This window comes from Pipistrellus hanaki, assembly GCF_964339955.1.
Source record: "Pipistrellus hanaki genome assembly, chromosome: 10".
NCBI classification, from domain to species: Eukaryota; Metazoa; Chordata; class Mammalia; order Chiroptera; family Vespertilionidae; genus Pipistrellus; species Pipistrellus hanaki.
In genome coordinates this window covers 2,814,742-2,840,455 of record NC_140512.1, presented here as the reverse complement: position 1 = coordinate 2,840,455, position 25,714 = coordinate 2,814,742, and the positions used below count along the sequence as shown (strand labels likewise).

At 49.2% G+C, this 25,714-nt stretch overlaps 1 protein-coding gene across 1 annotated transcript in view; it reads right to left on the bottom strand.

Moving 5' to 3' along the window:
• IMMP2L (inner mitochondrial membrane peptidase subunit 2) overlaps positions 1-25,714 on the bottom strand; it is a 353,997-nt gene that overhangs the window by 303,406 nt on the left and 24,877 nt on the right. Inside the window, exon 4 of the mRNA XM_084897159.1 lies at positions 17,556-17,659. Within this exon, the coding sequence (XP_084753285.1) occupies positions 17,556-17,659 (104 nt within the window). The remainder of the gene's footprint in view (positions 1-17,555; positions 17,660-25,714) is intronic.

The following is a 25,714-nucleotide window of genomic DNA, read 5'->3' as shown; positions in this document are numbered from 1 at the left end:
TGTCGACCTATGAACCAGGAGGTCACAGCTCAATCCCCAGCATAGGGCGTGCAGGAGGCAGCAATCCATGATTCTCTCTCATCATTGATATTTCTCTCTCTCTCTCTTCCTCTCCCTTCCTCTCTGAAATAATAAAAATACATTTTTTAAATTTTTGAAAATAAAAAATAAAATCCCTGCATCTAAATAAGACTCATCCTAAACTTTCCTGTTTGACAAAGACAATAATATCAAACAGCATCCCACAATCCCCCAAAGGCATGATGTCAGTTGGTATTTCTTAAATTAATTCAGTGACCTATGGTAATGTGAGTCCTTTACACGCAACGTCTGTCAGCAGGCAATGCAGAAATTTCAGAATCACTTCTGTTACCTCAGCTCCAAGGAGGTAAAATCATGTATCTACAGCAGCTCCTTCATTCCTACCGCACCTCGCATCCGTGGCTTTGGACAGTATCAAAAAGATAGAAATCATTCCAGGTGCAGCTTTCTAGAAATTAATACATTCTACAAATTAAACTCAAGCTGAGCCGAGATTGCTGGCAGTGTCTCCGCAGGCGTCTTTCTGAGTCAGGATGCTGAGAGGCTATGACGTTCCGCTCACCGGCTTAGTGAGCTCGTGTGCCTCCGAAGCTCCCTCTTCAGCTACGTGGCTGGAGGGTGCAACATGTGAGACGGCAAAGGCCTGGGGCCTGGGAACGCTCTGCAGGGGTCTTCAAACTGCGGCCCGCAGAGGAGTCTGATCCTGCCCGCCAGGTTTTTTGGGCAGTGAGCGCAGCCGAGGTGTTACAGTAGGAATTAGTAGTTCATATAGTCCGGCCCTCCAGCTCTCTGAGGGACCATGATCTGGCCCCCACTTTAAAAAGTTTGAGGACGCCTGCTCTAGAGGACTTACCTGTTATGTCTACACTTAGCATGAGTGAACACCACGGGATGCAATGCTACCTTCATGAAGATATAACCCGAAAAGGGACAAAAATGGTACTTGGCTAAGTGACTCCTGAATTATCTAACATGTCATGATGATGGTAACTACTGTTCACTGAGTTTGCTAGCGGTCAAGAACGGTTCTAAGAGTTTCATGTGAATTAATCCAGTTAATTTCAACCCTAAGCCCCTAAAAGAGGACCTATTTCCTCCTTATTTCCGAACCGAGACCATGGAGATGCCGGGAAATTAACACGCTCACGATCATAGAGGTCAATGTGCTAAGGAAATAACTCCCTCAGAAACCACCCTACCTGACATGCTCAGTAGTAGCATTTACCTCTCTACCAGCAAGAACAAAGGTACCTGTGTGTAAATAACGCAGTTGGCCATAACTAGCATGTTTAAGATGGCCTGATGACACTTATCATCGCCTCTACTCGTCAATGAATTCAGTCACAAAGGTATGTTCATGCTAAGGCAGTTTGGCCAGTAGCTGGTGAGACTTAATTATGGTAAACACACACAGAGAATCCCACGATGGAATCTACCGTGTCCGTGTGTTCACAGAGCTACGAAAATATCACCGTGGGCTCTGTAAACACAGCTTTCTGCAGCAGGCATCATGCATAAACACACACAAACACGCTTCACGCCCACTCGATGACAAAGATGGTCTAGGGCCGTGGTTGGCAAACCGAGGCTCGCAAGCCACATGCGGCCCTTTGGCCCCTTGAGTGTGGCTCTTCCACAACATACCACAGCCTGGGCGGGTCTATGTTGAAGAAGTGGCATTAGAAGAAGTTTAAGTTTAAAACATTCGGCTCTCCAAAGAAATTTCAATCGTTGTACTGTTGATACTTGGCTCTGTGGATGAATGAGTTTGCCGACCACTGATCTAGTGCCACAGTGCCACAAACGTGAGGCATACCATGGCTCCTGCGACTGAGAAGCACAATGTGGGGACGAGATGAGGGGACGGTGTGTTTGACCTTTCTCGTATTAAAGTTTTGGTGTAGCTTTCACACGGCAGAAAAGCAATAAAAATGGAAGACTCTGGAACAACAGCTTCTGTGTCTTCCAGTGAAGCCCTCTTAGATTTAGAGGCAGCTCTGGGTAAGGGAGCCGGTCAGCGAACCACCTTGCACATGGTTAATATTTTTTTTAAATAAACTAAGGCACCTCGTATGAATGATCAGCAAGACCCCACTGTTTGACACCATGTGTGCTGGAGTCTGGTGAAGCCCATCCCCGGACCGGGGAGGGGACAGGAAGCGGAGCGAAGACCACGCTCCCCTTCAGCACCTTCGCGGCGGAGACAAAGTCCGCGTCAGCACTTCGCCCAATGACAGATCGATGCAGAGCGAGAGTAAAAATGGAGCTAGAATATGGGCCATCCATAACTCAGAGTGAGTGTTCCTAAGTGCTGACAAGCTCCTGTCAGCTAAATTGCTTTTATGTGGAAACAGTTTTGCCAAAATGTTCCCACTGGTGGTTTCATTAGGAGACTTGGTAATTAGTTTAGGATCCAAACTAATAATTAAGCCGCGTTTCCTTGTGATGGTTATGCAAGCTGGTCGTGCGTAGACGAGAGGCATCTATTTAAAGTGGAAGGAGCCATTCCGTAACAGAACGCGAATCCTTGCCCTTCATTCTCTGAGAGCGGAAGTTCTGCCTACGAGCAATGCATCAATAATGAATGTGTGGCTCAGTGTGGATGACCAGCCCACAGCGAGGAATTGGCAGATCTACAGAGCCAGCACATGAAACAGCCCCCCTGAGTAACATATAACCATGAGTACCTGTCATACTTCAACACACACTACGGTGAGAAGCATCTGAGTCCCAGTCCATTCTTAGAACCACCTGTACGACGTGTTGTCAGTGAGATGAATGAAATCACCAACTTAAACACACACAAACACACACAAAAAAAAAAAAAAGAAAAAAAAAAAGAAAAACAGAGACTTAAAGGATATCTTAACCTCTGTGAAAATCTGTCGTTTTTTGTAAGATACCATTGTAGCTTAGCATTGATGTCATCTTTTGGTCTCTACAGAAAACCATTCTTTGAAATCCCTGAAAATAAAAACTCACAGGAACACAAAACTTACTTCTAAGAGTAACCAGACCCAATGCCCATGCTTAAACCAATGACATTCACTATAATGAATTAAAGTAGTAAACATAACTAACTGGACACAAGTTACTCTCCCCAAAAAGGCTGAAATATATAAAAATCAACCAAGAGAAATCATATGTCAGGCCTTGAAAAAGAAGGATCTGTAAGTTTTAAAGTACTAAACCCACTCAGAATAGTTTCTTTAATTACAATGAAACCAAACTAGAAATTAATTTCTAAATGAGAAAAGTTGCTCTCGCCAGTGTGGCTCAGTGGGTTGGTGCTGTCCCGTGCTTTGAAAGGTTGCCAGTTCCATCCCAGGGCAGGGCACATGCCAGGATTGTGGGCTAGATCCCTGATAGGAGGCAGCCAACTGATACTTTGCTCTCTCGTTGATGTTTCTCTCTGTCTCTCTCCATCTTAAAAAAAAAAATCAATTAAAAAAAGAAAAGGAGAGACACCCTAAACTATTTGAAAATCAAGCAATATATCCTAAATAAGTAGCAGAGAAAAGAAAGAAATCATAAAGGCGATTTTAAAATATCTTTCTTTTTTTACTTTGAAAAGTTCGGTTCAGTTTATTACACTGTCAAGTAGATTTACTACGAACGTACTTATCAATGTGCTGACAGAGGCCAAAATTTAAGAGGGCGATTTTCCTCCAATAAAGCTTAGTTTTCATGATCTTCCCTACAAGATGTTAAAGCCGCACCTGCAGAGAAATGAGCCTGAAGGCCCGTTCCACAGGCAGCCTATCTGTGATTCTCTCTCATCGTTGATGTTTCTATCGCTCCCTCTTCATTCCCCTCTAAAACCAATACGAATATCTTACCTAATAATAGACAAACATGTAAAATTGACCGTACCTCCACTACACCACCAGCCAATCAGGAGTGATATGTAAATTAACCCAACAAAGATGCTGTTCATTTGCATATTCAGCCAACTAATGACCGGGCTGGATGCAGGTGTTCTGCCCCATCTCCAGTCTCTCAGGGCCCTCTGAAGGTGGGATGGAGCAGAAAGAAGAGGCTCCCAGAGAGGAAAGGGGCTGGGCCGGAGTGGAAAGGCGGTGCCAGCAGCCAGGGAAAGGAAAGCCCATTCTAGCACGAATCTTCATGCATCAGACTTCTAGTTTATATGTTAAAAAGAAGAAGAAGAAGAAGGAAAAGAAGAAGAAGAAGAAGAAGAAGAAGAAGAAGAAGAAGAGGAGGAGGAAGAGCAAGAACAAGAAGAACAAGAAGAAGAAAAAGAAGAGGCCCTAGTGCAGGGCCGTGATAGCAAAACCTTAAAGGGGCCTCAGAGAATGAGATCAGACACCGGCTAGCAAAAAGAGGGGCGTCAATCATGTCGCCCCAAGAAACCGGATATTGCCAATAACCCAGGAGCATGAAGACACTGCGGCCTAGCTGGGCAGCTCATTCGGGCCCCAGAGGCGTGAGCACAGAGCCCGCCAGGCCAGGCCCAGCAGCATCACGCCTGACCCCGCAAACGGCGAGATAATTAATGATGTTGTTCGAAGCCACCGCATGTGCGGTGATCTGTCACCGAGCCGCGGAGAACGAACGAGCCCGGTTCCCTCAAGCTGACGAGCCACCGAGTCAACAAATTGCGCTGGAAGGAGCCATTGGGGGTTTTGTTTATTCTGAAAAATGAACGGAGTCTCGGAGTCATAAAAATGTAAATTGCCTTATTTTGCATATAACTGCTGTTTGACATTTTGAAAAGCCAAATGACAAACAGCACATATGACACGACCGTGGCCCATTTTTTAAAAAGGCACTAACAAGAATAAAACGCAAGAACACATCCATCAGGAGAAACTTTCCAAAACTCAAAGCGCTATGTAGGGTTTTTGAAAGTGACTGTTTGAAAACAAGTAAACAAACATACAGGTCCCGGTCCCTAAAAAGGGCAGAGAGACAACAAAATGCTAAAAACCTGCAGATAACATACGTCCTAAGTCCTGGGTTTCGGAATAGAGATTTATATAATTCTCAAAAGCGGAGTCCGTGCTCAGGCTTTTCTAAGAGAACATCCTCCGGAGAGAAGGAGGGAGGCCCCGCCGGGCGCAGCAGGTGCAAAACCAAGAGCCGCGCCCGGGGGACAGAGGCTAAGGCCCTGGGGGCCGGCCCCGGCCACGGCCGGTGCTCGTGGACACGGGCGAGAAGACTGAAGGTGTCGGCCTGGAGGTTGCGATGCCTTCGCCCTGTGTGACAGGTGGACCACAGGGGTATTTGATTTTTCCGTTGTTTCTTCTCTTCCCATCAGACAATCGTGTTTTAAATGTGTGGTATCAGCCTCAGCGTTAGCAAACTTGCTTCTCCTCCAGCCTCCTCACTGGTTTCATCGGGCTGCCTGTAGAGCCTGAGTCTGTCATAAATGACTTACATCTAAAGGGATTAAACTGCATGGAATTAAAGATTCGTTCTCAGAGGCACTAACCACACGCTGCGTCCCCAGAGCCATGCCGCCCGGCGGCCCTGAGGCCCGAGCGCCCGGAGGGACAGGCGGGGCCGTGGCTCTGCCCTTGGAACAAACGCCCCAGCGGCTCCCTCCTCCAGCCCCTCAGGGAGCTGCGAGGGCCTGGGCCAGGGGTCGGCAAACTCATCAGTCCACAGAGCCAAATACCAACAGGACAACAATTGAAATTCCTTTAGAGAGCCACATCTTTTAAATATAAACTTCTTCTAACGCCACTTCTTCAACATAGACTCACCCAGGCCGTGGTATGTTGTGGAAGAGCCACACTCAAGGGGCCAAAGAGCCCTATTGTGGCTTGTGAGCCGCGGTTTACTGACCACGGGCCTAAGTAACAAAGCCACAGGTGAGACCCTGCTCCGAACATTATCACTGATAAAACACGTGAAACTGGAGAAGACATCGGGGTGTTAGAGATGAGTAAGAAGGTAGAGAAGGTGGAGTTGATATTTTCACAGATTCTGCAGTACGGCCTCCTGAATAAGCTGAATGACTTGTGTCCAAAATCTACTGCTGCTTTATCTAACTACACACACTAAGACGGTACTCTTCTTTCCTGGTTGAAAAAATTGTTGTAAAAAGCACTTGAACTTATAAAATTTAAGGAACGCTAAAGATATCATCAACATGCCTTTCAGCTGGGCCAGAATGTTTATTAAGTCTGGGTTAGGCCCTAGCCGAGGTTGACGGTTTGATCTCGGGGCACATGCAAGAATCAACCAGTGAATGTGGAGATAAGGGGAACAAATCGCTGATTCTCTCCTTTCCTCTCTCTATAAAGTCAGTTTTTAAAAACGTGGGTTTCCAACAGATCTTTAATTCTGAGAGTATCTGATGCTAGCCTATGGGAGAGATGGTCATAGATAAAACTCTTGTACTTTGTACCAAAACTTCCCTAATGTGCCAGGCATTCCAAATGCAAGCCAAAACCCTTATTAAGCAAGCCAAGTGAAATTAATCACTCAGAAAAGTGCTGGGATAAATATTTTAAACTATTATTCGGAAATGTGACCAAGCGCTTTCCTGGTGGCTGGCGCACTGACAGAAAGCTTTCCCAGCTCGAGAATCCTTTCATCACTGCCTCTTCCTCTCCAGCCAGGAAACAAAGGACAGACACTATTAAACTGAAATATACCGGGCCCTTTTTTATCCCGAGGACAAAGGAGCTCCGTCTCAGTAATAGCTGTTCCACAGGCACCGTTTCCACTCTCCGAGGCCTGGATTTGTTAGCATTTTTGTTAGACAACAAAATCCAGAGAGAGAGAGGAAATGCAGCTCTTGGTGGGACAACATACATCACTGAACCAGTGCACTCTGGGCCTTCTCAAGATCCCATCGGTCAACGGAAAAGGAAACTGTGTCCTCACAGGCAGGCCCTCTGGCTCCCTGGGTCTTGGGCTTCTCCAACAGAATAAAGTATTTTCTTCTGAGTCTTGTTACTCTATCAACTCTCTGTAGGCAAAGACCATGCCGCACTAGCATCCATCCATAACAGGTGACCAACAAAGCAAAGTGTGGAATGCAGACCCCAATGGTTCTTTGTGATCTGTTCAACCTTCATTTTTTAAAATATATTTTATTGATTTTTTACAGAGAGGAAGGGAGAGGGAGAGAGAGTTAGAAACATCGATGAGAGAGAAACACTGACCAGCCACTTCCTGCACACCTCCTACTGGGGATGTGCCCGCAACCAAGGTACATGCCCTTGACAGGAATCCAACCTGGAACTCTTGAGTCCGCAGGCTGATGCTCTATCCACTGAGCCAAACCAGTGAGGGCTAACTTTCATTTCTATGATTTCTCAAGTCTGATCTTCGGGTGGGCAGGTCCACTCAATGTAGTAAAACAAATCAGAGAGTGAAAGGTCCATACAAACGCAGTGGTAGAATGGATGGAAGGCCCTAAGAGACAGAAATGATGGCCGCAGCTGAAGGTCAGCTGAGGAACCATCTGCTTACGTGCTAAAGACGTAAGCTGGCGGAGAATCACAAAGACAAAAAAAGATGAGGAGAGGAATCAGACCAGTTAAGTTTTAAAATTATTTTTTTATAAATATGTCCTTCCAATTTTTTTAAAGAGCTGCCCATCAGACTTTGCCCAAACTCTATAAAAACTCTAGCTCTAACCTTTAGAGAAAATCATAGGGGTATAGTTTCTCTTTCAGAAGTAATTTTTGGTCCTTTTGTGTGTGTGTGTGTGTGTGTTTTTTTTTTTTCAGTTAAAACCTTCACATAATATCCTATATAATAAAAGGGTAATATGCAAATTGACCAAACGGCCGAATGACCAGACGCTATGATGTGCACCGGCCACCAGGGGGCAGACGCTCGATGCAGGAGCTGTCCCTTGGTGCTGAGTGTGCTCTTACCGGGGGACCGCCGCTCAGCCAGAAGCCAGGCTCACGGCTGGCAAGTGCAGCAGAGGTGGCAGGAGCCTCTCCTGCCTCCAGGGCAGCAGGCACAGCGGGCAGGGATGAGTGCCAGCGGCATGGCACCTGGCCCAATGTGGGCTCCTCCCTGGCCGTCTGCCGCTTGGTGCACTGCTACATCTCCCGAGGGGTCTCAGACTGCAAGGGAAATGTCCAATTACCGGCGGGGATCGGGCCTAGGCCAGCAGTTGGATATCCCCTGGGTGTCCCGGACTGCGAGAGGGTGCAGGCTGGGCTGAGAGACACGCTGCATGAATTTCGTGTACCCAGGCCTCTAATCTGATTATAATTTGAAATAAAATCGAAATGTTCCTAATTTTTATTTAAAAACATTTATGCTCTTTGAGCAACAGAAGTTCACATTTGGACAGCCTATATTAAGATCCAAAAATACAGAGAAAAAGCTGTATGCCACATCTCTGTCTCAAAATGACTGACAACAGGAAAATTCCAGAAATAACTAAAAATTATTAAAATGAGAATGATTACATAAATTGTGGCATGCCCACTGGATCTTCTATTTTGAAGCAGTCCAAATGATGGACATAAAACCTAAGTGGCCATAGGGAATTGCTTTATTTAAAAAAAAAAAAAATAGATAATAAGCTGGAAGAAATCCATTCCCTATAAAAAGAACAGTTTTAATTAACCAAACAACATAAGAACACAAAAGCAAAATCACTCATCATGATATTTCATAAAGAAACTAGAAAAGCTAAACGAATAAAGATGCATTTTTAACAAAGACAGATCTGAGCTATTTTCCAAATCTTTTCTTCTTGCGCTTAGATATGCATGCCACTGATTACTGGGGGGGAAAAATTCTCATTGTGTAAAAATCCAAATAAAGTCGCTCCAACTATTTAAAATCCTAGCTATTATACTTAGCATCTTGTCACTGAATTAAACTAAAAGAAATTAACATTAAGTCACTGCACAAAACTACACTTACTCTTTTTATAAAAATCAGCCAAAATAGATCTTTAAAGAAACCCAGAGTGAGAACAAAGAACCAGGTCAGACTCAGTTTCCTTAGCAATTAAAGTACAAAACTAAGAGTCTGGAAAGATGCATAAAAAAGCAATTTTAATTGTGCCACTTACCAAAGGTTTTATTTGTTAATCAGCTTGTCTTTTTATTTTATTATTTTTTCCTACCACCTAGTTTACAGCAGCCATTACCAATCTCACTGTTTTAATTAGCTAGGACTGACTTTTATCTGATTATTTGTTTCATTTGGTCTTTACTGTCCCTCCGGCCCACGGGCAGTGGGCTCCTGGGGAAAAGGCGTGTTGTCTCTCTCATCCCCCGGATGCTGCACACGTGTGTCGGGGTGACAGGTGAAGAGCCGGCACTGCAGGCACATGGGCCCCCCTGCACCGCCCAGCGAGGAGCACCTAGGACTCGTCGTCATGCGTGTCAGAGGAGCCGGCCCTCTCCGCACCATGCTGCTGCATCCCTGTCTACATGCGTGTGCGGGCTCTGCGCGTGGTGAGTTCTCATCACAGGAAGCGCAACCGCAGAGACGGTCCCTTCTGGGGAGCCACCGGCAGACCGTGTGCCACACATCGGCAACCCTTCCCCCACCACACACACACACACACACACACACACACACACAGAGGCAGACACACACACAGATACACAGAGACAGACAGACAGACACACACACACACACACCACACACACATACACACACACACACACATAGACACACAGACACACACACACACAGAGGCAGACACACACACAGAGACAGACACACACACACACACACCACACACATATACAACCCGGGAGCACTTTTCACAGGAAGTGGTGGGCACACACTGGTTCAGGCGTTTGCCTTTTCAAAGGGGTCCAATCACGGGAAGTAGCTTTAGAGGGAGATTCGGAAACGCCGTCATTGGCGGTGGCTGGTTCCCAGGCCTTCTGAAGACTGGCTGTGGCCCCCGTGACGGTCCCTGTGACGGCCCAGAGGGAGGTGTGCGGGAGGCAACCCAGTGGATGTTTCACTCTCTCCCTCTCTCTCCCTCCCCCTCTCTCTAAAAGTCAATAAAAATATTTTTTAAAAGACAGTCTATCAAACAGACATGAAGAATTTAATAAAGTATAATCAGTGGTTGACACATCAGATTATTTTTAAAAATGCCTGCGTGCAGCCTCATCTATAAAGAAGCCAGTCTCTCACCGACAGTGTAAGAAACCAGCAAGCACTTCAGTGAAAGGAGGTTTAAACAGAAGATGAGAGGAAATATAAAACTGATGGGATTTTTCCGTGCACACTTCAAACAATCCGGTCACTGAGGGGCTGTGGGACTGAAGGAAGAAGATAGCACTCCAAGGTCTCATAATGCTAAGGGACCCATGGGGTGGTTTAGACGTACCTCTTTTTAGCAAAATTCATCTGTTACTCAAGATGCACGCTTATGGTCTAATTCTGAGCCTTATTGTATGGATCTTATCATCAATAATTTTGTATAATCTACTGAAGATAGATAGATAGATAGATAGATAGATAGATAGATAGATAGATAGATAGATCCTATGTAAAAAAAGGCTAATATGCAAATCAACTGAACAGTGGAACAACTGGATGCTATGACATACTCTGACCACCAGGGGGAGGACACTCAATGCAGGAGCTGCCTCCTGGTGGTCAGTGCGCTCTCACAGGGGGAGCTCTGCTCAGCCAGAAGCCAGACTCAGGGCTGGTGAGCACAGCGGTGGTGGGAGCCTCTCTGCCTCTGTGACCGTGCTAAGCCGGCAGTGAGACATCCCCCAAGGACCCCCGGACTGCAAGAGGGTGCAGGCCAAGCTGAGGGACCCCCCCCTCAAATGCACGAATTTTGTACACTGGGCCTCTAGTATGTTTGTGTGTATACACACACACAATCGGCTTTAGTAAGGCAATTTAGGATGCATTTTGCATATTTGAAACTGAAAACCAGAAGCTAACTATTTATTTTAACGAGCTGTCAAGATATGTACAGTTTTGCCAAAGTAGCATTCTTTATACGGGTTTTCTGAAAAGAAGATAAAACTTAGAATTCCCTCCACAAACCAGAGGTACATAAAATTGTCATAAAATTGCTATGCAGCATGAGGCTCCGACGCTGCCCGCATCCTCCAAAAGTAAGAGTTATTTCCACAGAATTACCCCTGGCTTTGAACTCTGATAATTTGTTGTCCATTTCCCTACAACATATATTATCTTCTACCGGCGAATACAGAAGGAAAAAAATTACAGCCCAGGTTTTTATTATTAAACTTTATTGCCATCCTGAAAAATACCCAACTACTGACTTCCTCTTTCTCTGCCACTCATCTCTCAGGGTGGGGTGGCGGTGGGGGCGGACCCCTACCCTGAGTCTCTGGAGTTCTAAGGGAAGAAAAGAAATCTCAACAGCTACCACTCTCTCATTCAAAGCCAGGGTCTGACTCAGTTTACCACAGCAAGAAGCCACCTCTCATCCTGCCATCTCCTCTGTAGCACTTACGGAATACCAGGTAATTCTCACATGCGCTGCGCTGTGTCTCTGTCCCTTCCTGGCAGAAAGAAGGTAAGCTTGACAAGGGCAGAGGCCTGCACGGCTGTGTCCACTGACCCACCCCGAGGACCTGGAAGAGGCCCGGACCACCGGAAGAGCTCAGCAACACCCTGGATGAAGGAACCCATCCACTGGGTGCCGGCCAGCAGAGCTTCCGAAGCCCTCTGCGTTAAAATGCACCGGAATTTCAAATACGTGGGAGGGGAACTGTGCATCTTATGAACCATGAACTACCCCAGTTATAAATGCAGAAAAACAGAACATGTGATAAGAGGCAAATAGCTCACAATCAGAAACCCTATCACTAGGCGGCCGTCATGGGCTGAGGTATTTGCCGCTGGGATAACCCATCTGGATGGGGAGGGCCGTATGGATCTCAACACCAGCAGCCAAGATCCCGGGGAAGCCAACTAACCCTTCAGAGGGGAAAGTAAAAGGCAGGGGTCCCGATGGAACCACGGTTATCCACTCTCGTTTATCGAAAGAGCACTTTTTTATCTTTATTGTTGAAAGTATTGCATGTGGCCCTTGCCGGTTTGGCTCAGTGGATGGAGCGTCAGCCTGTGGACTGAAGGGTCCCGGGTTCGATTCCGGTCAAGGGCACATGTCAGGGTTGTGGGCTTGATCCCCAGCGGGGGGCGTGCAGGAGGCATCTGATCAATGATTCTCTCCCATCCTTGGTGTTTCTATCTTTCTCTCCCTTCCTCTCTAAAATCAATTTAAAAATTGTGTGTGTGTTGTTTTGTTTTAAAGAAAGTACCTTGGTTGCGGGCACATCCCCAGTAGAGGGTGTGCAAGAGGCAGCTGATTGATGTTTCTGTCTCATCGATGTTTCTAACTATCCCTCTCTCTTCCTCTCTGTGAAAAATCAATAAAATATATATTCTTTAAAAACCTGCTCTTCTACATCCTCACCGAACTCACCAATAGGGTTTCTTTTACTTCTTAATATTTAGTATTCCGTGTGTGTGTATGTGTGTGTGTGTGTGTGTGTTGAAAGGAAAAGAGGAAGTTACAGGAACCTGGCTGATCCAGACCACAGTGGGAGGAGGATGCAAAGGCACAAACAGAAACGTAACTGCATCCCCCCCGCACGGCCCAGTGAAGGAGGCGTGAGGCTGAATGAGAAGCACGGAACCTCATCGCCACCGCAGCCCCAGGCGTGCGGGGGCTGCTCTGTCTGACCAGCTGGTAGCACACGTGTTCTTTGTAGACGACAAAACCACACTCTTCTCCTTACAGATGCCCTAGCTCCGTGGCTGGCAAACCGTGGTTCGAGAGCCACGTGCGCCTCTTTGGCCCCTTGAGTGTGGCTCTTCCACAAAACACCACGGCCTGGGCGAGTCTATGTTGAAGAAGTGGCGTTAGAAGAAGTTTAAGTTTAAAAAATGTGGCTCTCAAAAGACATTTCAATCATTGTACTGTTGGTATTTGGCTCTGTGGACTGATGAGTTTGCCGACCACTGGGCTAATGCTTCCCACCAAGTTACTGGAAAGCCCCCAGATGCCACTGGCGTGTGCCTCACAGCAAACCGCTAACATCCCCCGTGACGGATGGAAAACGCTCACACTCCGTTAGGCCCTCCGGAAGCGGCATGGATCTCAGGGGGTCTCTACAGAGCCGGCCGCCCAGGTGTTCTGTCTAAAGGATCTGACGTAAACCTCCCATGTTTTTCTTTTGCAGCTTTCATCCCGCTTTACTGTCTCAATCTCCAAGATACACGTTATTTTTTCAATCAGTGATAAATAAAATGTGCGTTTTTGACTATTTGGTTGGCATAAAGCTTTGGAGGAGCCAGTTTTCCTTGTGTGTTTTCTTTGCATGAGTAGATGTCTATTAAAATGTAAATTACTTCCACTTAGGCTTTCCAATTAAAAGTTGTCTCAAAAAATGTTTGATCCGTTTTTATAGTTATTATAATTACCATCAATAGCATCCATGAGACGCTTTCTATGTTAACAAACGAGGAGCCCAGGACGGCACTGTGTTGTTAGGAATAAAGAAAAGCTCCCGTAAGTGGCCAACAAAGTCACTGCCCAGTCTCCTTCCTCCGCCTCTGCCGCACTTCCCCTAAAAGTCCCTTCCCCGGGAGTCAGTGAGGTGGCGGCCAGAGGAAAGGGGGAAGAGGCAGTGTTTGATTCTCTGCACTTCCTCAAGTATTTTGCTTTTCTCAACACATCAGCATACGCCTTTGCTCCTGTTACCTTCAACTCTGCACAGGCCTCACTCTAACCGAGCACCCCATCGGTGGACATTTCACAATTTACGTTCTGCCCGAGTGCTGAGCAGTTGCTTTCATTTTTTTTTTCCTCCATTACAAGTAATTCTTTAAGAAACATGTCAGGCCTAACATGTTCCCAGTATTTCAGGCTCTTTACTTAGAATATATTCCTCAAAATTAAACTACTCTGTATCAAAACTATCATCAAAGTCAAAAGCCAATGAGACGCTGGAATCCGAGACAGCAACACGGGGTGGGGGGCGAGGCGGGAGGAGTGACAGAGGAAAAGAGGGGTATGTGTTTCCACGTTCAAACAAAAGTGAAGAGCAGACGGCATCGCAGAGAGAAACGCACACGCGGACTCGCTCACAGAGGGAAGTTCCTCAGGCTCTGGGTGCGCAGGGCCGAACGGCTTCCGAAAGAAAGAGCTGTGATCCTCCCCGCCCCCGCTGTGTCCTCCCCGCCCCCGCTGTGATCCTCCCCTGTGGTCCTCCCCGCCCCCGCTGTGTCCTCCCCGCCCCCGCTGTGTCCTCCCGCCCCCGCTGTGTCCTCCCCTGTGGTCCTCCCGCCCCCGCTGTGTCCTCCCCGCCCCCGCTGTGTCCTCCCCGCCCCCGCTGTGTCCTCCCCGCCCCCGCTGTGTCCTCCCCGCCCCCGCTGTGGTCCTCCCGCCCCCGCTGTGTCCTCCCCGCCCCCGCTGTGTCCTCCCCGCCCCCGCTGTGGTCCTCCCCGCCCCCGCCGTGTCCTCCCCGCCCCCGCTGTGTCCTCCCCGCCCCCGCCGTGTCCTCCCCGCCCCCGCCGTGTCCTCCCGCCCCCGCTGTGTCCTCCCCGCCCCCGCCGTGTCCTCCCCGCTCCGCGTGCAGCTTTAGGGCTGGTGGCGGAGGCTGTTTCCCAGCCCCCTCGCTCTGCAGGCTGTGTGTGTATGCTGACTTCGGCGCATCCCCTAACCTGCGGCAAGTGCTTTCTGTGGAGATGCCCGAGTTCACTTTACTCTGGACGCTGGCAGTCGCTCCTACGCCGCTCTGCTGTTCCGCAGGCAAACACGCTCCACTCAGAGCGACAACGACCGGAAGGCCATGCTCTGCCACAGGCGGGGGCAGCCCGCTGTCTGCAAGGCAGCACGGGGCTCGGCACAGCAATCCTGGTCGGCAAAGGCTGGGAGTGGGCACGGCTGGCCACCTGCAGGGGCCGCACGATGTGCCCGCAGTCCGTGTGCAGACATGGAAGCAGGTGAGTTGTCATTCCGCTGTTGGCATTTTTGTTTTATTATTTATTTTATTTTTTTTTATTTTATTTTATTTTGTTAATCCGCACATGAGGATATAGTGTGTATGTGTGTGTGTGGTGTGTGTGTGATGTGTATATGGTGTGAGTGGTGTGTGTGTGTGTGTGTGTGTGTGTGTGTGTGTAGGGGTGTGTGTGGTATGTGTGTGGTGTATGGTGTGTGAGTGTTTGGTGTGTGTGTGGGTGTGTGGTGTGTGTGGTGTGTGTGTGGGTGTGTGGTGTGTGTGGTGTGTGTGGTGTGTGTGTGTGTGTGTGTGGTGTATGTGTGGTGTGTGTTATGTTTGTGTGGTGTGTGGTGTGTATGTGGGGTGTGTGTGTGTGTGTGTGTGGTGTGTGTGTGTGGTGTGTGTTATGTTTGTGTGGTGTGTGTAGGGGTGTGTGTGGTATGTGTGTGGTGTATGGTGTGTGTTTGGTGTGTGGGTGTGTGTGTGTGTGGTGTATGTGTGGTGTGTGTTATGTTTGTGTGGTGTGTGATGTGTATGTGATGTGGGTGTGTGTGTGTGTGTGTGCGCACAAAGTAACACAGGCGCCTGCACAGAGAGCCTCGCCCTGGCTGTGTCCCCCCCAGCAGCCACCCGCACCTCCTGTTTGAGGGGAAAGCCCACGTTTCTGGCAGCCGGTCCCGATCAGATCTCCGGTGCCGGTTAAAGGGCCAGCGTTTTAATGGCGCCGTTATTCTCCTCATTAGCGTCCGCTTACAAAGTTGCGTGAGCCCTCCTGCTGCGAGCATGAATTTGCAGTCTGAAAGGTTTCCGAGAATTGCACGTATAATAATATGGAAAAAAATGCTCCACATACTGTGAATAATACAACGATGTCCCAGGATAATTTAAAATATAAATTGTCATAATATCTTGTTTCCAAAGATTACTTACATACCAACGAAATGTGTTCTTTATATCAATTTGTATTTTATACATTTTATATTTAGCCATAAATTCAATGTTTAGTCACGCATGCCTGGATTAGTCACACATTTCTTAGGCAGGACATGCTAATGCAGTGCTGACAATCCTCTAAGTTAAAACCAGGCTCAGGTACTTTGTAAAAAAAGCAAGTAGTCCCTGTTTTTTGACGTGAATTAAATGTATATATGAACACTAATCAAACCAATGTCAATCTTTTCAAATGCAGCAGTCCCTGAAATATGTGAACATATAAAGACATGCTTAGAAAGCACTTTTGCTCACAAAACTAGATACTTTAAATGATATCTTTTTTAATATATTTTTATTGATCTCGGAGAGAAGGGAAGAAGAGAGAGAGAAGCATCCACAATGAGAGAGAATTATGGATCAGCTGCCTCCTGCACACCCCATACTGGGGATCAAGCCCGAAACCTGGGCCTGTGCCCTGACCGGGAATCGAACCGTGACATCCCAGTTCATAGGTCGATGCTCAACCTCTGAGCCACGCGGCCGGGCTAAACGGTATCTGTTAGTGTATTGCGTCATGCTAACGGGTGTTGAAAGCCACACTCACTACTTATTTGTTGTTAAATAATACAACTCCCATTACTAAGCATTCTTCCAAGTAGCTCCTGCTAGCAACAAGCACGATGAAGGAAAATCTGTTATTTGCACAAGACAGATACAGCCATAATTAACTCATTAGAATACAGTTAACCAGAGAAGCTCGTTCATCACACCAACCTCAGTTGGAATGCACTGTTCCTGGAATTAATTTATATAATAAATACCCACCGCTTTGCTGTTCACACAGAAGAGCAGTCTCATTTCTCCTTCCCCTCCGCCGGCGATGAGAAGCCGGTGAGTTTATGAGCCTGCCACCCTGGACTTCCAGGAGCCATGTTCCCCCATCACCTGGTCAAATCCCCTAGCTCAGAGACACCTCACCCGCCCCGCATGTACGGGGTCAGGTATCACACGAGTGTGACCCCCGTGTGGGGCCAGTCTGACACCCTGTGCGGGGCCAGGGGTGACACCCCGTTTGGGGCCAGGGGTGACACCCCGTTTGGGGCCAGTGTGACACCCTGTGCGGGGCCAGGTCTGACACCCCGTGCGGGGTCAGGGGTGACACCCTGTGCGCTCACACACAGGTCCACGCCTTCCCTTCCCGGGACCCGGAGGGAGGGAAGGAAGCTCCTGGCCGCTGCCCTCCTTCCGCAGGGAAACAGCGCCACCTTTTGGTCCCACGCAAAAGCCTCCACTGCGGCCTCCGGGACCTCCTTTTCCAGGTAAATCCCCACAGACCGCCACTGACCTCCCGCACACGGCCCTGTCCTAGAAAGGCCTGTCCCTACGCACATGGAGGAAACAGGAGCAGAAGAATGTTCAATAACTCAAACTAACACCAGGCACAGGCACGCTAAGTCTCCAATATAACAACCGCCAACCAACACGCCATTACACGCGTTTCACCAAACCCAAGCAGGCCAGCCACGGGTGCGTTTTAAATGCGAGAGAAAAGCCCTTACAGAGGGCCCGGCCCCATTCCAGGACGGACCTCTCGGACCCTCCCTGTCACCGGTGCCCACCGATGGAGGCTGGCGGCCCGGCCCCCGCGGCCCGCCCGGTACTCACACCAGCGACACGATGTCCCCGCGGCGCACCTCCAGGTTCCGCACCTTCCAGTGGTTCAGCAGCACCACGTCGGACGAGTGGCTGCCTCCGGGGTTCAGCGAGGGCTGGAGACAGGGAGAGAGACAGCCATCATTGGATCCCCGTCCCCGCGGCTCCCGCACGTCTGACTGTGCGGGGCAGGAAAACGTCTCTAGGCCGGGCCGGTGTGGCTCAGTGGACAGAGCGTGGGCCTGCGGACTCCGGGGTCCTGGGTTCGATTCTGGTCAAGGGCATGTACCTTCGTTGGGGGCACATTCCCGGTAAGGGGCGTGCAGGAGGCAGCTGATCGATGTTTCTAACTCTCTATCCCTCTCCCCTCTCCCTTTCTTCTCTGTAAAAAATCAAATATATATATATATATATATATTTTTTTTTTTTTTTTTTTTTTTTTTTTAAGGAAACAGCCGAAACCGGTTTGGCTCAGTGGATAGAGCGTCCGTCTGAGGACTGAAGGGTCCTGAGTTCGATTCTGGTCAAGGGCATGTACATTGGTTGCAGGCACATCCCTGGTAGGGGGTGTGCAGGAGGCAGCTGGTCGATGTTTCTATCTCTCTATCCCTCTCCCTTCCTCTCTGTAAAAAAAAAAAAAAATCAATAAAATATATTTTTTTTTAAGAGAAAACATCCCCAGCACAGCTGCTGTGGGCACAGCGCTGCTCTCACACAGCTGCGAACGAAGGTTTCCAGAAGCTCGTCGGGATTCCTCCCGGGGAACCAGGAGGAAGACACCTCCCCCAGGGCCTGGGAGGGGTGTAGGAGCGCCAGTGTCTCCTGGGCGCCGGAGAGGGGTGGGAAGCCTGCTGGAGGCCGGGAGGGGGGCAGGAGGAAGAAGAGGGTCCGCCCCCGAGGGGAGATCCAGGCGGGAGCTAGGCCCCCTAGGCTGTGGCCCTGCTCCTGGGGGAAGAGTGGCCTCAGACGGCCCATGCCGCCCGCGGGGACACGGGGACACGGGGACACGGGGACACGGGGACGCGGAGACACGGGGACACAGGGACACTGGGACACGGGGAGGCAGACACAGGCACGGGGACACAGGGACACGGGGACATTGGGACACGGGGAGGCAGACACAGGCACGGGGACACAGGGACACGGGGACATTGGGACACGGGGAGGCAGACACAGGCACGGGGGCACGGGGACACAGGGACACGGGGACACGGGGACCCGGGGGGCAGACACAGGCACGGGGACACGGGGACATGGGGACACGGGGAGGCAGACACAGGCAAAGGGACACGGGGACACGGGGACACGGGGACCCGGGGGGCAGACACAGGCACGGGGACACAGGGACACGGGGACATGGGGACACGGGGAGGCAGACACAGGCACGGGGACACAGGGACACGGGGACCCGGGGACACGGGGACCCGGGGGGCAGACACAGGCACGGGGACATGGGGACACGGGGACATGGGGACACGGGGAGGCAGACACAGGCACGGGGACATGGGGACACGGGGAGGCAGACACAGGCACGGGGACAGGGGGATACGGGGAGGCAGACACAGGCACGGGGACACGGGGACACGGGGAGGCAGACACAGGCACGGGGACAGGGGGACACGGGGACACGGGGACACGGGGAGGCAGACACAGGCGCGCCAGGGAGCTTCCCCAGGGACTCCTCGGAGCTCTCAGCCGTCAGGTGGGGGAGCACCCACTTCCGGGGGGGAAGGTGCCAACCCTCCACCGAGGCGCTCCCTTCGCCAACGGTGGCAGCGGGAGAGGACGGCACACCCGGGGCACCGGCATGGACGCCAGGAAGACCTGTCCCCGGGCAGAGTGCCCGTCTCTGTCCTGACGACTCCCGGATCAGCGGCAGAGTTTCTACAAAGCAGATGGGGCACCATGAGGAATTCGGGGTGTGGGGGCGGGGGATCACCACCACCGTGTGTCTGACCCCCGGTTTTCCGTGTCCACCTCAAGGGCAACTTCTGTCCTTGAGTTTTAGGTCTCGTTGACCTACTGCACTATTTATTGGCTTGATTTATATTTAAGGAACAGTAGAGCTGGAAAGAGCCTTTGAAATCATTCAGTCCATCTACCTATTTGAGAAACCAATCACATAAAAATGTGCAACGTAGTCAACAGATTTTTTAAACTACTGCTTATGTCTAAGAATATGATGCTTCTGAGGGAATATGTGACTCTGAAATATGACTTGTGTCTTTGAAATTACAACCTAATTGATCTTTCTGAAAACATTCTTTTTCCATTTCCTACCAAAAAATAAAAGGTTTCTTCCTTATTTTGTCACATTCTATTTACCATCTTCCCAGTCAACCAGCTGAAAATCTTGGTTACTGTTTTACTTCATAGCTAACCAGTGACAAAGCTAAAAGGTTGTTTTTTATTTATAACTTCTTTCACAAAACCGTGATGACCTCTACTACCTAAACACCGATATTTCCTGTTCTCTGCTAATGTGGTTTTTTTTATTCTGTCTATAAGCAACTTATTAATGTCCCAACCACTATGCTGATTTCACAACCTAGTGAGTTGCGGTCCAGAGTGCCAAACCCATCGTCTTAGAGGACTCTTCTTCAACCCCTGTCCTCTGGACGTTGCTTTCTTGCCCCGGAATTCTAGCGTCAGTTCATTCATCTCTGTCTTTTAGACTCTTTTCCTGGAAAACCTCACCAATATTCTCAATGGCAAACACCACCCATGTCCCACCGGCTCGCCAGTCAGCGCCTGGAGGACTTGCTGGATCTTATAAAGGAAACTGCAGGGTCTGCCTTTCTCTCTCTGCCACGAGGTGAACTGAACCCCCACCCCATTCACACACCCTGAGCGAGGTCAGCCACCGCCCCAAAACCTGCCCGTGGGGATCCGCCTACACTGGACTCCTTCACTCCACTGGCTGCTTCCCGCGGGCAGAAATCACGTCTGACCATTTCTGTCCGCCCAGGGGAGGGGCAGGGAATAGTCCTGCTACCCTACAGTCTGAAGGAGGAAAGGTTCTTGAAAAGCACCTTAAATCAGAGGCTCTGTCAGCACTGCACGTGATGCAGACAGCGTGTCTGTCCCTTTAATGAAAACACATTTGGGAGACGTCCGTCAGAAATCTTTGGTTTCGCATCAGGTTGGCCATCGGAGGACCGGGAGCGGAGCTGAGCAGGGCTCTCTTATGGCCCACGGTGAAGTGAAATGAATCACAGAATGTCCTCTTACTGCCACTGCTGAACACGAACAAGCGAATGTGACGAACACGTACCATGAAGGAAGCTTTCCTGAATTGGAAAACTAGTCCTCAGCACCACAGACCTACAGTTCTTTGCACTTCAATTAAACAATTCAGGAAGAAAAAAGCACTTCATTTCCTGCCTTTCCTAAGCCAGCTTTTGAGGAGAGGCTGTGCGAACTGCCAAGTGAGAAATTTACGGGCAGAATTAAGACCTCGTTTGCACGGTGCCGTTTGGAAAAATGAATAAACCCTGTTGTTACTTGGAAATTGTACCTCTCGCTTCCCCGTGTGGGAATGGCAGCTGATGCGTCAGACAGAGCAAGCCATCTTCCCAAATCAAAGACGGATAAGCAGGCAATCTGCACCGACCAGCACCGCGCTGGGGCCCCGCAGCCGCAGAGCCCTCCCTTCCTGGTGTGTTGTCAACGCTTTCCTTCCTACATTCCCAGAGAGGACGGCATCAAAACCACGACCGCTTACATAATCCAGTTTGGAAGTTACGAAACTCAGAGAGCACTGAATCTCGGAGTTTCTACCCGTATTTCAAAATGCAAGGCTGAGCTGAATGGCCTGCTCGCGGACAAGGCGGTTCCCGGGAGCAATCAGAAAAAGACAAAATCACGGGCGTGGCCAACAAAGAACCCCCCCAGGCTGGCAGCTGCTCTGCCCTCTTCTCCCCATGACTCTGTCCTCGCAATCTGCCCCTCTGCTTCCGCCGTGCAGCACTCAGGGTAGAACCCAAACCAGAGCCCGGCCATGTGGCTCAGGGGTTGAGCATCAACCTAGGAACCAGGAGGTCAGGGTTCGATTCCCGGTCAAGGCACAGGCCCGGGTTGCAGGCTCCATCCCCAGGAGGGGGCGTGCAGGAGGCAGCTGATCCATGATTCTTTCTCATCATGGATGTTTCTATCTCTCCATCCCTCTCTTTTCCTCTCTGAAATCAATAATAATATATTTTAATAAATAATTTAAAAATCTAACTTCTGATCTTCAGTTGATAAGAAAATTATTTTCGTTTTCTTCCTTTTGGGGAGGGGGAATTTTAAGTTATATAAAAAGGAGGTGATTGTATGCTTTTCTCTGACCTAGTATTATATTGTTCACACTAAGCAAGTCAGGAGATTTCTACAGATATTAATAAGTTATGCTAAAGCTAGAAATAGATATGGAGCCTGCTTCTGAAACAGCGCAGACAGATTGGGGCTCCATGCTATCTCCAACCCCCGACTCTGCGGAAGGCGTCTTACTCCTCCTACAAACACACACTATTGTTGGGGCACCCTGAATTCTCAGCTGTGTCTGAGTTGAAATCATTCGGCTGGATGTGTGGTGTGGTGTTTAGAAAAATAAAACTATGTCTCAGTTTAGAAAAATAAAACTCCCCTAGAGAATTAAACAGAGACTTAATGGATGCTTTACCCTGTAAGATTTAGCCCGGCCATCAATCAGTAAGTGATACTATTCTACTAGCTTTGATTTTCTATAAATTTCGTATTAATGTTTTCTCTTATTCGTTTTTTAATTTAAAAGTTCATAGCCACCCTAGCTGGTTTGTCTCGGTGGATAGCACATCGGCCTGCAGACTGAAAGGTCCCTGGTTCAATTCCAGTCAAGGGCACACAGCCGGGTTGCGGGCTGGATCCCCAGTAGGGGGTGTGGAGGAGACAGCTGATCAATGATTCTCTCTCATCGCTGATGTTTCTATATCTCTTTCCCTTTCCTTTCCTCTCTCTGAAATCAATCACACACACACACACACACACACACACACACACACACACAAACACACACACTGAGTGGCCATATTATGATGATCTCTGAATGCATAATAATCTGGCCACTCAGTGTATATCCTATAGAATAAAAGGCTAATATGCAAATTGTCCCCTCAACCAGGAGTTTGATCAGCAGGCAGGCCATCCAACCACCCATGTCCCCTCCCCCTGGCCAGGCTGGCCAGATCCCAACCATGCACAAATTCATGCACTGGGCCTCTAAAATATATACATATATACACATGTGTGTGTGTGTGTGTGTGTGTGTGTGTGTGTGTAGTTCACAGCCTACAATTTGCTACCCATAGCCTACTGTCATGAGCTGGTTCTCCTCACTCCTTTGGGAGCAATTCTCCCAAGTGTCTCACATACAAAGAGCACCCGCCATGCCCGCCATGCCCAGACACAATCCACAATGTTTCCCTTAAATTGTGTGCTTCTCAGCGAGCTGGTGGCCAAAGGCTGCCCGATAGCCCTCAGCCTCCTCTGGAAGAGCCAGGAAGGGGGGGTGGGGAGATGCTATTGGTTACAGAGTAAGAGGAGACTCTGAAACAGTCCTCCTGTTTCAGTGTCAAACCTCGCCCTGCAGCACTGGCCGGGAGGCACAAAGCACGGTTGACAAAGTGTGTCCTCCGATTACAGACACATCCTCATGATCAGATGCCGCGCTTTGGAAGACTCGCGGTAAAACGATCCAACACACCATCTCCCTCCCTTGCTGTCGGGGTCTCCGCTCTGGGCGCGGCCTCTGGGGGAGCACGATCAGATGGACGGCAGCTGCACCCACGTCTGCACGCAGCTCTGAGCTGGCCACGGAGCATCCCTCCGTCAACGGTGCTCATTGCCCTGTCCCCTGCACCCTGACCCCTGCACCCTGACCCCTCACAATGACCACCATCTGACACAAAACTTCCTCAGCCTCGTGAGGTGATTAAACCCTGGGGTCACACACATTCCACTGGGGTGCTGGGAGGGGGAATTCAAACCACAGAGCCCTCTGGGAATTGTATGCCTATTAAGTCCCAGGTCCATCTGGCACTCCAAGAGTAAGAGTGCAGTAATGGGCCCCTCACACCTGCTCCAGCTCCGGGGCTCCCCACGGAGCGCCCGGCCTCACCGTCATGTTCCCTTTCGGAGCACATCTTCCCGGAGTCACCCCAGCTCTGTCCTGGCCGGTCACCCCCACCGACCAGACAGCCCGGCAGCCCCCGCCTGCCCCGGGGAGACCGGGCAGGGTCCAGGGGAGCCGGAACAGAGACACGGACTCTCTGCACGTCCAGTGAGAGGGCAGCGGAGAGCAAGGGTCCCCCACCCCCACCCCAGGCAGCCCTGCAGCTGTGAGAACGCATCCCTGCTCTCCCCACGCACCCCTCCGTCCCAACGGGATTCTCCCCCCTGAAAACCCCAATGGGGATCTGACCACCTTTTCCTCGGAGGGCAGAGGGCTTTTCTTAAGAAATGAGCCTTACTGAAACCGGTTTGGCTCATTGGATAGAGCTTCGGCCTGCGAACTGAAGGGTCCCGGGTTCAATTCCGATCAAGGGCATGTGCCTTGGTTGCAGGCACATCCCCGGGGGGGGGGGGGGGGGGGGGGTGTGCAAGAGGCAGCCAATCGATGATTCTCCTTCATTGATGTTTCTAACTCTCTATCCCTCTCTCTTCCTCTCTGTAAAAATCAATAAAATATATTTTTTTTTTAAAAAGAAAGAAAGAGCTTTGCTCATTGGTGAGACCCGGGGGAGGGGGGAGAGGCTGGGGAGAGGGGAGTCAGAGGGGTGAGGAGAGGCATCTTTGATGACATCAACAATGAAAAACACACAGAGAGAAAAGCTGGAGGAGCGGGATGAGAGGCCAAACACCAGCTCTCACAGGTCCCATCAGCTGCACCTGACAGCGCTAGCTCTGTGTTAATACTTCCACTTATTACAGCTTTATTGTGTGTTTTTAATAAATAATGACTGTCGCAGTACAACCATCAGACTCAACAGTGTTAACAAGAATTCGCAATAAAGCCCATGTTCCCTCTTTAAAAAATAAAGTTAAAAAATAAACTTTGTTCTAATCTCATCCCCGTAGTTACAGACTTACAGTTTTCTTCCTCCTTTTGGCATTTCTGCATGAAATTTCATTCACATAAAAATAAGCTGCATGTTTAGATACTAAGTTCCTTAATTTTTCTTTGAAAAGCAAGTCTTTCAAGCTGTGTGAATAACGATTTTCAATCAGTTTAAATTCAAAGTCCAGCGAGTCGCTAATTTTTCATCCTCCTAATCTTTAATTGTATTTCCTGTGTGCTGTGGAGTTTTACGGCCACGCTCATGGATTGCTGTACAAATAAAAATCCGTATAAACTATTTAAGAGGTAATTTACCTAAATGTCTCAAACGCCTTTAAAACAGGCTCTCCTTAGAGCTGGAAGTGTCCTATTTAGAAAGTTATCCTAAGGAAATAATTTTTTTTTAAAATGTGCAAAGATGGTCATCATATAACATTTATCACAGGCAAATAGTTGAATCAACCTAAATAGCAATCATAGGAAGCAGATTAAATTAGCCATGGTTAAACCATGTGACCTGTGGGTAGTAAAAGCCACTCTAAAGAACAAAATACACTGATTAGTAAAATGGACCCAGAGACATAGAGGCATGGAACAGACTGTCAGCCCTCAGAGGGAAGGCGGGGGTGGGTAGATGGCGGGAAAACTTAACCCAACAACGTGTACACATATGTGCACAACCCCTGGGCTCAGACAGCAGGGCGGGAGGGCCTGGGCAGGGCAGGCTGGAGAAGGGTCGGGGGGGTGGGGGGCGGGACATATGTAATGCTTTCAACAATATTTAAAAACACATTTTCGGGAGAAAACCACATGGCAGAACATAGTTCAGGATATTTTCCCCGGGCACCCTGGAAGTCCAAACCGGCAGGGAGCATCCCCCTCCGGGTTCCGCGTGAAATTCTGGCGCGAAAGACACGCTACGTCCCTGTTCTTGGGAGTCTATTTGCATTGGCGCCTCGGAATGGAGAGTAACCGTTATGGTCCATAAAAACCGCTGGATATTAAGCCCGCGGGAGGACTCGATGTTTTAACAGAATGCCGTAAATAAATGTGGCACAGAGAGTGCGGAGTCTCTGTGCTTCTCTGACGGCACATC